Consider the following 12,325-nt stretch of genomic DNA (forward strand, 5'->3'; position numbering starts at 1 on the left):
AAAGCTGCTGTGCAGGTTGACTCTGTGGTTAAGAAGGCATACGGTACGTTGGCCTTCATCAATCGTGGGATTGAGTCAAAAAGCCGAGAGATAATGTTGCAGTTATATAGGGCCCTGGTCAGACCCCACTTGGAGTACTGTGCTCAGTTCTGGTCACCTCACTACAGGAAATATGTGGAAACCATAGAAAGGGTGCAGAGGAGATTTACAAGGATGTTGCCTAGATTGGGGAGCATGCCCTATGAGAATAGGCTGAGTGAACTCAGCCTTTTCTCCTTGGAGAGACGGAGGGCGAGAGGTGACCTGATAGAGGTGTACAAGATGATGAGAGGCATTGATCGTGTGGATAGTCAGAGGCTTTTTCCCAGGGCTGAGATGGCTAGCACCAGAGGGCACAGTTTTAAGGTGCTTGGAAGTAGGTACAGAAGAGATGTCAGGTTAAGTTTTTTTATGCAGAGTGGTGAGTGCGTGGAATGGGCTGATGGCGATGGTGATGGAGGCAGATACGATACGGTCTTTTAAGAGACTCCTGGATAGGTACATGGAGCTTAGAAAAATAGAGGACTATGGGTAACACACATAAAAGTTGCTGGTGAACGCAGCAGGCCAGGCAGCATCTCTAGGAAGAGGTGCAGTCGACGTTTCAGGCCGAGACCCTTCGTCAGGACTAACTGAAGGAAGAGTGAGTAAGGGATTTGAAAGTTGGAGGGGGAGGGGGAGATCCAAAATGATAGGAGAAGACAGGAGGGGGAGGGATGGAGCCAAGAGCTGGACAGGTGATAGGCAAAAGGGATACGAGAGGATCATGGGACAGGAGGTCCAGGAAGAAAGACGGGGGGGGGGGCCCCAGAGGATGGGCAGGAGATATATTCAGAGGGACAGAGGGAGAAAAAGGAGAGTGAGAGAAAGAATGTGTGTATAAAAATAAGTAACAGATGGGGTACGAGGGGGAGGTGGGGCATTAGCAGAAGTTAGAGAAGTCGATGTTCATGCCATCAGGTTGGAGGCTACCCAGACGAAATATAAGGTGTTGTTCCTCCAACCTGAGTGTGGCTTCATCTTTACAGTAGAGGAGGCCGTGGATAGACATGTCAGAATGGGAATGGGATGTGGAATTAAAATGTGTGGCCACTGGGAGATCCTGCTTTCTCTGGCGGACAGAGCGTAGGTGTTCAGCAAAGCGGTCTCCCAGTCTGCATCGGGTCTCGCCAATATACAAAAGGCCACATCGGGAGCAGTATATCACCCCAGCTGACTCACAGGTGAAGTGTTGCCTCACCTGGAAGGACTGTTTGGGGCGCTGAATGGTGGTAAGGGAGGAAGTGTAAGGGCATGTGTAGCATTTGTTCCGCTTACACAGATAAGTGCCAGGAGGGAGATCAGTGGGGAGGGATGGGGGGGACGAATGGACAAGGGAGTCGCATAGGGAGCGATCCCTGCGGAATGCAGAGGGGGAGGGAGGGAAAGATGTGTTTAGTGGTGGGATCCCGTTGGAGGTGGCGGAAGTTACGGAGAATAATATGTTGGACCCGGAGGCTGGTGGGGTGGTAGGTGAGGACCAGGGGAACCCTATTCCTAGTGGAGTGAGAGCAGATGTACGTGAAATGGGGGAGATGCGTTTAAGAGCAGAGTTGATAGTGGAGGAAGGGAAGCCCCTTTCTTTAAAAAAGAAAGACATCTCCCTCGTCCTAGAATGAAAAGCCTCATCCTGAGAGCAGATGCAGCGGAGACGGAGGAATTGCGAGAAGGGGATGGCGTTTTTGCAAGAGACAGGGTGAGAAGAGGAATAGTCCCCTTATGTAGACTTCAGTGGATAAGCTGTCTCCAGAGACAGAGACAGAAAGATCTAGAAAGGGGAGGGAGGTGTCGGAAATGGACCAGGTAAACTTGAGGGCAGGGTGAAAATTGGAGGCAAAGTTAATAAAATCAACGAGCTCTGCATGCATGCAGGAAGCAGCACCAATGCAGTCGTCGATGTAGCGAAGGAAAAGTGGGGGACAGATACCAGAATAGGCACGGAACATAGATTGTTCCACAAACCCAACAAAAAGGCAGGAATAGCTAGGACCCATACGGGTGCCCATAGCTACACCTTTAGTTTGGAGGAAGTGGGAGGAGCCAAAGGAGAAATTATTAAGAGTAAGGACTAATTCCGCTAGACGGAGCAGAGTGGTGGTACAGGGGAACTGATTAGGTCTGGAATCCGAAAAGAAGCGTAGAGCTTTGAGACCATCCTGATGGGGGATGGAAGTATATAAGGACTGGACATCCATGGTGAAAATAAAGCGGTGTGGGCCAGGGAACTTAAAATCATCGAAAAGTTTAAGAGCGTTGGAAGTGTCACGAACATAGGTCGGAAGGGATTGAACAAGGGGTGATAAAACCGTGTCGAGGTATGCAGAAACGAGTTCGGTGGGGCAGGAGCAAGCTGAGACAATAGGTCGGCCAGGACAGGCAGGTTTGTGGATCTTGGGTAGGAGGTAGAAACGGGAAGTGCGGGGTGTGGGAACTATAAGGTTGGTAGCAGTGGATGGGAGATCCCCTGAGCGGATAAAGTCGGTGATGGTGTGGGAGACAATGGCCTGGTGCTCCTTAGTGGGGTCACGATCGAGGGGTAAATAAGAGGAGGTATCCGCGAGTTGTCGCTGTGCCTCGGCAAGGTAGAGGTCAGTACGCCAGACTACAACAGCACCCCCCTTATCAGCGGGTTTAATAATAAGGTTGGGATTAGTGCGGAGGGAGTGGAGAGCAGAGCGTTCCGAAGGAGTGAGGTTGGAATGGGAACAAGGTGCGGTGAAGTCGAGACGGTTGATGTCCCGTCGGCAGTTAGCGATAAAGAGATCCAGAGCAGGCAGAAGACCAGAGCGGGGTGTCCATGAAGAAGAGGAGGGTTGAAGACGGGAGAAGGGGTCATCGGTGGGGGGTGGAAGAGTCCTTGCTGAAGAAGTAGGCTCGGAGATGGAGACGGCGGACTATGGGTAACCCTAGATAATTTCTAAGGTAAGGACATGTTCGGCACAGCTTTGTGTGCCGAAGGGACTGTATTGTGCTGTAGGTTTTCTATGTTTCTATGGATTAAGTATGGAGCACTCAGTGATAACAGATCACATAGTGCAAATAACATTAGGTTGTGAATGCAAATGGCATATGCTCAAACAATTTAATAATACTGCCTGATTACTAAAATATTACATTTTTAAAAACTACTTCACCAGATGTTTCTGTATATGATATTAGTGTAATAACTTTCTTTCTCTTTCGAGAACCTAAGTGTTACCTAGTATCCCACCCGTTTCTCCCAGCCCCTTTATCTCTCAAAATCTCTGAAACTGTCTTCAATGAATTAAGTTAAGTGATTTAGGTTAAGGCATTTGTTTGATTTGAGATAGAGTGATATCCAAAGGAACTATTAACTTCAAAAACAACATAATTTGGTTAACAGCAGATTGGCTACTCATTGTATACTCTCCTTGCTAATGAAGTCAGGGAAGGTTCCCAAACAAACTTAAACTGAGTTTGCAGGGAAATTGAACAAAGGGGTCTTGAATATATTAGAAAACTGTTATAAAGCATAGATCTGAAAGGACAGTGAACTTTGTTCAGCTCACTGTTTTTGTCACTATTAGAATCTTACTAATTGGATGGTGGACGCTCATTTCCTGTTTTGAAGAATGTGCAATATCACTTCTAGCCCAATGTTACCATTGAGCCAGTGGGACAACAGGGATTTATTTTACCAATGTTTTGAGAGGAAAGTCACAATTCCTGCATACAATGAGGTCATAGAATTGTTTCCTTTCCTAGAGTAGCAAATAAAAGCTACAAAACACCTGCAAATTTATCACCAAGAAACTTCAAAATATGAATACAGTTCATCACTTTTGTATATATCATCAAAACACCTTTTTTCAATTTCATAGCATTTTTTTCCTGAACAATTCATTCTTATTATACCCAAAGTAGCAGCTACCATTGTTTACAGTGAAAATACAATGACAGTGCATGTAACAAACACCCCTACAGTTTCAAAAGAAATGAAGTGTCTCGGCCAGAAACATCAACTACTTATAGGTGCTGCCCGAATTGCTGAGTTCCTCCAGCATTTTGTTTGTGTTGCTCAAGCAACTCTCATATTTTTTTACGTTTTCCTATTTCCAAAAACTGATCTATGAGGTAATTTTAACAATCCATGTGAACCAAATGTTTATATTTCTATTGCTATGTATTGATCTGACCTTTCAATAATATTTGCACAGCCATCAATTTGGAGTTGGGACTCAAAAGTGCATTACCCAATCGAAATCCATTTGAAAAATCAAAATAGCTTGCAGTTAATTAAAAGAGGTGTTGAAAACCAGACTGTACTTCTGGTAAATGCTAACAGTAAACATTGCAGCAATACTCAAACTTATAAATCCTTGAAGATTAACCAAACAGTAAGATCAATTTGTAATTTGTTTCACATTCCCTTCATAACCAATACAAAGATATTTATGCTTTGTGTAGAGTTCCCATTTTCATAAATAAAGCTAAAATGCCCTGGAAATTATTATGCTCACAGCACTTTTCAGACATACTTCTAGCCTTTGAGATTACTCTCTTTTTCAATGCAGTTGATTTGTGCAAAATTCAACCAATTCATTAGCTATTCATTACTATAATAGGTGCTTAATTTTTAATGATTTATAATAAATTAATAGATTATCAAATAAAACCTCTATAAGATCCTAATTGATGCTACCTTGTAACCAGTTTGGAAACGTGCAAATTTCTTTATCTTAAGTTCATCAAATTAAACCATTAAAAATAGTTACACTGCACTACAGCATATATAAAGGACGAAAATATTACTCAAAAACACAAATGTATAAAATAGTGATAATGACAAAATATAAATGGATATATTAGTAAATTATTATCAGCAAGCTTGCAAACTAATAAAGAACTAATTATTTAAGCTGCACAGAAGATTATTAGGTAGAAAATTTGAGGAAGCATGTTTTCTCTACCTAGGGAGTGGCTGAAATCAGGAACACATTGCTGAAGAGGTGGTGGAAGTAATTACTCTCAAAGCATAAGAATTATTCCGGTAAAATGCCTTGGCATAAAATCTATGGGCTGACCACTGTAAAATTGTTTTAATATAGAAGGGTACCTGCTGGGTAGCAAAGGCACAGTGGGCTAAAGATCTGTTTCTAAGCGGTATCACTCTAAAGCTCTGATACAAGATTAACAGGCAGGATTAGCAAGGAAATTAATAACTAACTTGATGATCCAAAGAATGCAAGGATTATATTCATGGATCAACAATGAAGGCATGATTGTGAAAGTTCGAATAGTCAACTTTCAACTGTTGTTAATAGTGCTTATTACTTCTTTTGAACAAGGGATGTCTGCAAGCACCTCTAACCTCTAAATCAGGATTGGCCACTCAGAGAAAAAGGAGGAAACCTGGATCAGATTCAATGGTGTCTCAGCAGTAGTGACAGTCAGTTAATGTTAAGAAATTTAAAGTTATGAATCAATGGCAAGGAAGAAATCTAAAATAAATGGGAAGTGTCCAAGGGAAATAACACTGCATAAGAATCTGGGGATGTTAGATAGGGCAATGTCAGTGCTTCTGAAAAGATATATAGGTTCTTCATTTGTGGAGACCAGTTGCAGGAAGTAATTAGCTTGCTTCAAAACCCAAGCTTTCCCAATTTTGAATATTATATATATTTCTGAGCCAACCATCACAGTGAATACATTGTGGCTTTAGATGGAGTGCAAAGGGCATCAAACTTATTAAGTAGGCTGCAACAACAATGGAAATTAAAGATATTACACAGAAAAATGTGTCTGAGATGTGAAATATTAAAGCTTTTAACAAGGAAAAATGGACTTCAGAGACAAGCTTAATTTCAATAGGTTTTCTTTTTTTGGGGGGATACAGCACAGTAACAGGACCTTGCAGCCCAATAAGCCCACACTGTCCAATTAAAGTCATGTGGCCAATTAACATATTAACCCATATGTCTTTGGAATGTGGGAGGAAACCCATGTCATCAGGGGGAGAATGCACAAACTCCTTACAGACAGAGGTGGAATTAAACCTATCTGCTGCCTGCTACACTATCATGCTGTTGCAAATTCAGGACAAAAAAGTCAACCTTAGATCAGAAGAGATGGAATTTTGTGGGAACTCTGTAGAAGCAGTAGTATTGTTTTTTTAAAATCTGATGGTTAAGAAAGAAAAGCAAATCTCTGATATGTACAAATGACCTAATGAATAAAATTATCTATTTTAGTCCACAGGGTATTATGCTTCTCAGGACAAATGAACGTATTAGGGAGCTGAGTCAGGGAGGCTTGGGTTAAATAAATACTGTAGTTCTAACAAAATTCTATAAACAGGACTTCTAGAGGTAATTTGATTCACTTGGCAAGTTGGGAATAAACTTAAGGAGTTGGGAGTGAAATTTTTACCTCTTTCCAGTATGTGTTATTATTGATGTGTGGGTAAATCTGAATTGCTTAACACCACCAGAATTAGACTGTTCTTCTATTCGAATAGCAGCTTTTCTATATGAACAAAGCCTTGAAGAAATTTGGCAATCAACCTTCAGATGCAAATCAGAATTTGCAGTACAGGGGTTTGAAACATGGTATAAATATACCACAAGGATATATCTGAGTTCTCAAGTTCCACCAAAACCATTTTTAATAGAGGTTTTAAAAAATGAGATGAAAAACATGATATCCAAGTACCCATATAATAAGGACACCTTTTTAAAACCATTTTAAAATCAATTTACTGATTGTAACTATAGTTTAATAACTGGATTGAATGGGAGTTCTAAACTACCAAATTATACCAGCCTTTACTTTCTGATAACAGCAACACCAACCTTATGGACGGCATAAAAACATTCAATAACTTTCTCGTCAGTTCAATTACTTCACCCATCTAGAAAGCTAAATTTATCTCAAAAATTGATGGCTTTCAACGTCATTACTGAGACTTCAAAAAACTTGTAGAACTTTCTGTGGATCACCAATTTGATACTGACCCACACAGTCCAGGAAGATCCCCTATTCAATCATTAGACAAATTCTGCTTACTTAGCAACAGTAGAATGCTACAGTTGGCTTTGCTGCTACTGGGATAAACAAAGGAAATAAGTAGGTAAATACATTGTGTAAAAAACTGACTAGGGTTCCATCTCCTGGAAACACACAATTGATCTATTTTATAAATTGCTGCACAAAGATAGAGCAAGGATTGAATTGGACTCAGGTAATTACTTCCCCAGCCTCTCTGCAAAACCCCCAATGTCTTGAAATCAAATTGCCTATTGATATTAAGGATTTTAATTCAAGAATGCAAATTTAAATGAGATATTACAAGGGATTTATTGGCTTCCAGGGAAATCCACATCAAAGTGTTATTTTCATTTATAAGGGTAAAGACTGAAAGATCAACAAATCTTTAATTATGAAGTTATAATTTGCAACAAAGGAAGCTACCATGTCTCTAGTATATATAAGAAAGAGATATTTGAGGGGAAAACATAAAATGATTAATAGAATGGTTAATAAAGTTAAAGGAATATATTTTACCCAAGGAATTCAGATATAAAAAAATCAAAACCTTCCCTATTCTAGGGAGCTTCAATAACAAGAAATAGAAATCTTTTCAAAAAATACTGTTCCAAAGGCTGGTAACTTTAGTCTACTACCTTTTATAGAATATCTTGCAGCCTATAAATGAGCATGACATTATAGATGAGCCAGAAAGAAGTTTGCACTAAATCAACCTTAAATTTGCAATGAAAGAAAATGCATTTGAACTTTCAGTATAGTTTGTGTGAGTTTATCCAAGTACTACCTTATAAGTTCACATAAAATTTTAAAAAGCTATACCAACCCATTGCTTCCCTTCGAGCTGTTTTTGCCTTCTGAGATGAGTTGAGAAAGTACATAATGGGGTCCTTTTGCACTGTCTGCATCGAACACATCCATATTTGACTCTTCATCATCCACACGCACAAATCCAGGTCGTTGTTTCGGTGAACGTTTTCGTGATTTCCGCGGTACTGTTGTGTTGTCATTATAGGAACTAGAACTCATGATACTGAAGTTAGAGCCCGAGTCCTCCATCCATATACTACTGCTCTGTTCCGAGTCAGCTGCATCATCCTGACAAGACATCCTGCTGTCATCCAGCAAGTCTTCAGGTGGTGGAGAGATGTTGAGGACTGTTCTCCTTTTAGGTGTGGACTGTAGCTGTGAGGCATTACTTAACTGATTTTCATAGCTCAGTAATTCACTTACCCCATGGGCACTTACCCCCTGTTCTGGAGTGCAGCTATCTACTTGCATAGATGTGTTGTCAGTTACTGAGGTAGAATGCATGCTAGGTTTGGAAGATGGGGTGAAGGTGTTGCTTTGACCACCGCAGGAGGAGACATCTGTGGTATGTACAATCCACATGTAAATACATATATTTCAACTTGAGTTAGCTAGCATTGTCCAGCTGTGTTTTGCTTAAATGTTCACAATGCTTTAATCAATTTATAAAGCTCTAAGAAGTGAAAATCTATCAACAATGCTATTTTTTTTTCAAAATACTTGGATACCATTCAGCATCAGGAAAATAAAACAATAAAAGTTGGTATGTTATAATTTACTTGGGGTTGTTCAGAGTAAGCAGTTAAGTAAAATAATCTTCTGATCTATAAAACAAAGAACTGCAAACTGAATTGTAAAGCCTCAGCTTGACAGGCAAGTTCCTGGAACTAAAATGGAAAAGAATAATTAAGCTAAGTTGAAACTGTAATTAATACACACCCTTAAATGTCAATTTAAAAGATTAAATAAATATTACTCTATTGAATGGGTGTGCGATAAACAAAACAGGAGCAAGCATGCATGTACTTCTGTACAGCTGAGAAGAAAATTTAAAAAACCAAGTGATAAAATCTCTTTAATATAAACTATAATTTGCTTGATCTACAATTGTATTCCACTCCACAAAGGTCAACAAATGATTATAAATAAGTTATTTAAAAAACGATAATATGATGAAAGTATTTGATCTGCTCTTCAAATAGATTTCAAAGTCAGTGCAATGCAGATGAAGTAGCTGCCATATTGAAAACAAAAGAGCTTTAGGTATGCTGCAGATAATGGTAAATGAACAATTTTATTTTAATAGCCAACACTGAAGGACACAATATATGGAGCAGAGAGGCCAACTTTCTCTTGCCTACCCCAAAACTTCTCAGTTGCTGAAAACAATGTTGAAATCTGATAAATCAATAACATAATCAATTTTTTAAAATGATTTCAGTTTTGCATATAAATTTAAAAGCAGCATTTTCAAATTTTGCATTTATTATTAATGCAAGGCAAATTATTTGAAGCAAATTTATTAGATTATGGTCTTTTATACTTTATATAAATTCCTTATCATTTATTTCTCACTCTTCATCCCACCCTTCCAACACTTAATCATTCTGAAGTGTAGTCAGTTATTTTCAGGTAGAACGTTTGGATTGGATATATCATATTGATGGTCCAAGCATGTGAAAGCCACATGCAAGATTCCAGTCTCATGGAATTAATAATAAACATTCTGATCTTGAATATTGAGAAGATCTTCATGTTCTCTGGTTCTGGACTTCACCAAGGAGTCTATGCTTCCAAAAGAACAGGTGAAACTGTGGAATTCTGTGACAGTGATTAATATGATGCCCTATAATGTATGTCTTTCTTTCCAATGGAAAGGAAATAGCTACAAATATGCTAATAATATAATAAAAAGGATCATTAATAGACACGATCCTGTTATAAACCTAAATTGCTTTAGCACTGTTCTCAGTGCAAACAGGCTGTAATAAGAAAGCTGAGTAAAATATACAATAACTCTATAAATTAAAAATACAAAATTCACAATGTAAAACAGTGGTATACATCACTAATTATTTCAAGGAGATGTTCTTAACCTATGAATCATATGAACGATACTACAACAAAATGACATTTTCTTTAGCTGTCTGTTGCAAGTAAATCAGAAGACCACATTAAAAATTAAACATTTTTACTATTTTATAATGCCAGTCAAAACATGGCACAATGACAAAGAATAGGTCTTGATTCCAAAGCAGCTTGTTTTCTGGTACCTCACTCAAATGGTGTCTCTTTATCTGTGATTCCATATTGTGAATGCTGGCTGCAAGACAACTGATCTTCTCTCCCATCCACACCAAGTGTTATTATTTGAATGCCATTTAATTGAATTTGCGTTTAATTTTTCAACAGCCATTTTAGCTTCCAGATCTGTATGGCCCAATCCCATACTTAATAATTGCCTTCATATCTGTGCTATGTATAGTATATATAATTAGTGTGCAGTGATAAACCACAAGAGCTTTGTTCCTGTCGTTGATATCTTCTGATTCATTTTCTTATTTCACAGAGTTATCCAATGTTTTTTTCTTCCCCAAAACCAATGGTTTTACTAGATTCCATCATTATATATTTTGAAATCAGGTATTACTGAAAGAAAGTTATTAATTTAACTGAACTGGGGGCTCAGGATTATTGTTCCCTCATTTCTTGGAAACAAACAGCAATGCGCCACACTTTCTGAAAACAAGATAAATTCAGAGATGTTCTTTGCTAGATTCAAGTCTACACAATTTTGTTACAAATGAATTTAATTGAGAAGATTGTTGAGTTGACAATGAAGCAAATAATAAAATGGCAATGTGCAGTAAAAAGTACTGCTATACACTGTGAACAAAATGCAGAAATATTTGCACATTATCTTGTATAGCAACACTTCTGATTCATTTCAAAATTAGATTTCACTCCTCAGGAAAAATAAATGCTTTTTTATTAGAAAGTTTAAACATGATTAATTTTGAGGCATAACTGCGTAATTTTTTGTCTACAGATTTGTAACACCAAATTATTAACATACTGCTGATGAATATATAATTACTGCTAATTTAAAGTCATTATCTCCTAAATATTTAAATTATCCAATAATTTCAATTAAACAATTAAATCGTGTTGGCACGTGGCCAAGTGGTTAAGGCATCGGTCTAGTGATCTGAAGCTCGCTAGTTCGAGCCTCAGCTGAGGCAGCGTGTTGTGTCCTTGAGCAAGGCACTTAACCACACATTGCTCTGCGATGACACCGGTGCCAAGCTATATCGGCCCTAGTGCCCTTCCCTTGGACAACATCAGCGGTGTGAAAGGGGAAACTTGCAGCATGGGCAACTACCGGTCTTCCATACAACCTTGCCCAGGCCTGTGCCCTGGAAACCTTCCAAAGCACAAATCCATGGCTTCACGAGACTAACAGATGCCTATAAACAACAATCAGAGCTAAAATACACAAATTAAATTTGTACAGCTCAGAAACAGGGCCAATAAACAACAATCAGAACTAAAATACACAAAATAAATTTGAACAGCTCAGAAACAGGGCCTTCATCCCAAATAGTCCTTGCCCACCAAGATTCCCATCTAAGCTAATCACATTTTCCTACGTTTGGTCCATATCCTTTCCTATCTACAGTTGCAAAAAATGGTTTGTGAACCCTTTGCAATTATCTGGTTTTCTGCATTTATTACTCATAAAATGTGGTCCAATCTTCATCCAAGTCACAATAATAGACAAACACAATCTGTCTAAACTAATAATACATAAACAATTGTACTTTTCGTGTCTTTGTTGAACACATTGTTTAATCATTCACAGTCCAGGATGGAAAAAGTATCTGAACCCTTGTATTTAATAACTGCTAGAATCTCCCTTAGCAGCAATAACAGCCATCAAACATTCCCTGTTGCTGCTGATCAGACTTGCACAACGGCACGAAGGAACTTTAGACCATTCCTCCATATAAAACTATTTCAGTTCTCTCAATACAGGTTTCCCCCGCTATCCAAAAGTAGAGTGTTCCTATGAAACCTTTCGTAAGCCGAAATGGCGTAAAGCAAAGAAGCAATTACCATTAATTTATATGGGAAAAATTTTTGAGCATTCCCAGACCCAAAAAAAACCTACCAAATCATACCAAATAGCACATAAAACCTAAATAACATTGACATATAGTAAAAGCAGGAATGATATGATAAATACACAGCCTATATAAAGTAGAAATAATGTATGTACAGTGTAGTTTCACTTATTAGAATTGGGAAGATTTAGCCAAAACCGATTTATAGAAAAAAAGTCCGCACATACACGCATGCACACACACCTGCCCGTGCGAGGCTTCACGGTCATGGTAGTCTTTCTCAGGGTAAATTCAAGTTTAAAGCGGAC

The 12,325-nt window shown here is 38.7% G+C and overlaps 1 protein-coding gene across 3 annotated transcripts in view; it reads right to left on the minus strand.

Annotated features, from left to right (window-relative positions):
* Positions 1-12,325, minus strand: part of nfat5b (nuclear factor of activated T cells 5b) — a 204,900-nt gene that overhangs the window by 63,419 nt on the left and 129,156 nt on the right. For all 3 annotated transcript variants that reach the window (XR_010020321.1, XM_063067098.1, XM_063067097.1), the window contains exon 3: positions 7,910-8,453. Coding sequence is in view for 2 of the 3 variants with exons in the window: in XM_063067098.1 (XP_062923168.1) it covers positions 7,910-8,453 (544 nt within the window). In the remaining variant the exon portion in view is untranslated. The remainder of the gene's footprint in view (positions 1-7,909; positions 8,454-12,325) is intronic.

This window comes from Mobula hypostoma, chromosome 14 (assembly GCF_963921235.1).
Source record: "Mobula hypostoma chromosome 14, sMobHyp1.1, whole genome shotgun sequence".
Classification (NCBI taxonomy): Eukaryota; Metazoa; Chordata; class Chondrichthyes; order Myliobatiformes; family Myliobatidae; genus Mobula; species Mobula hypostoma.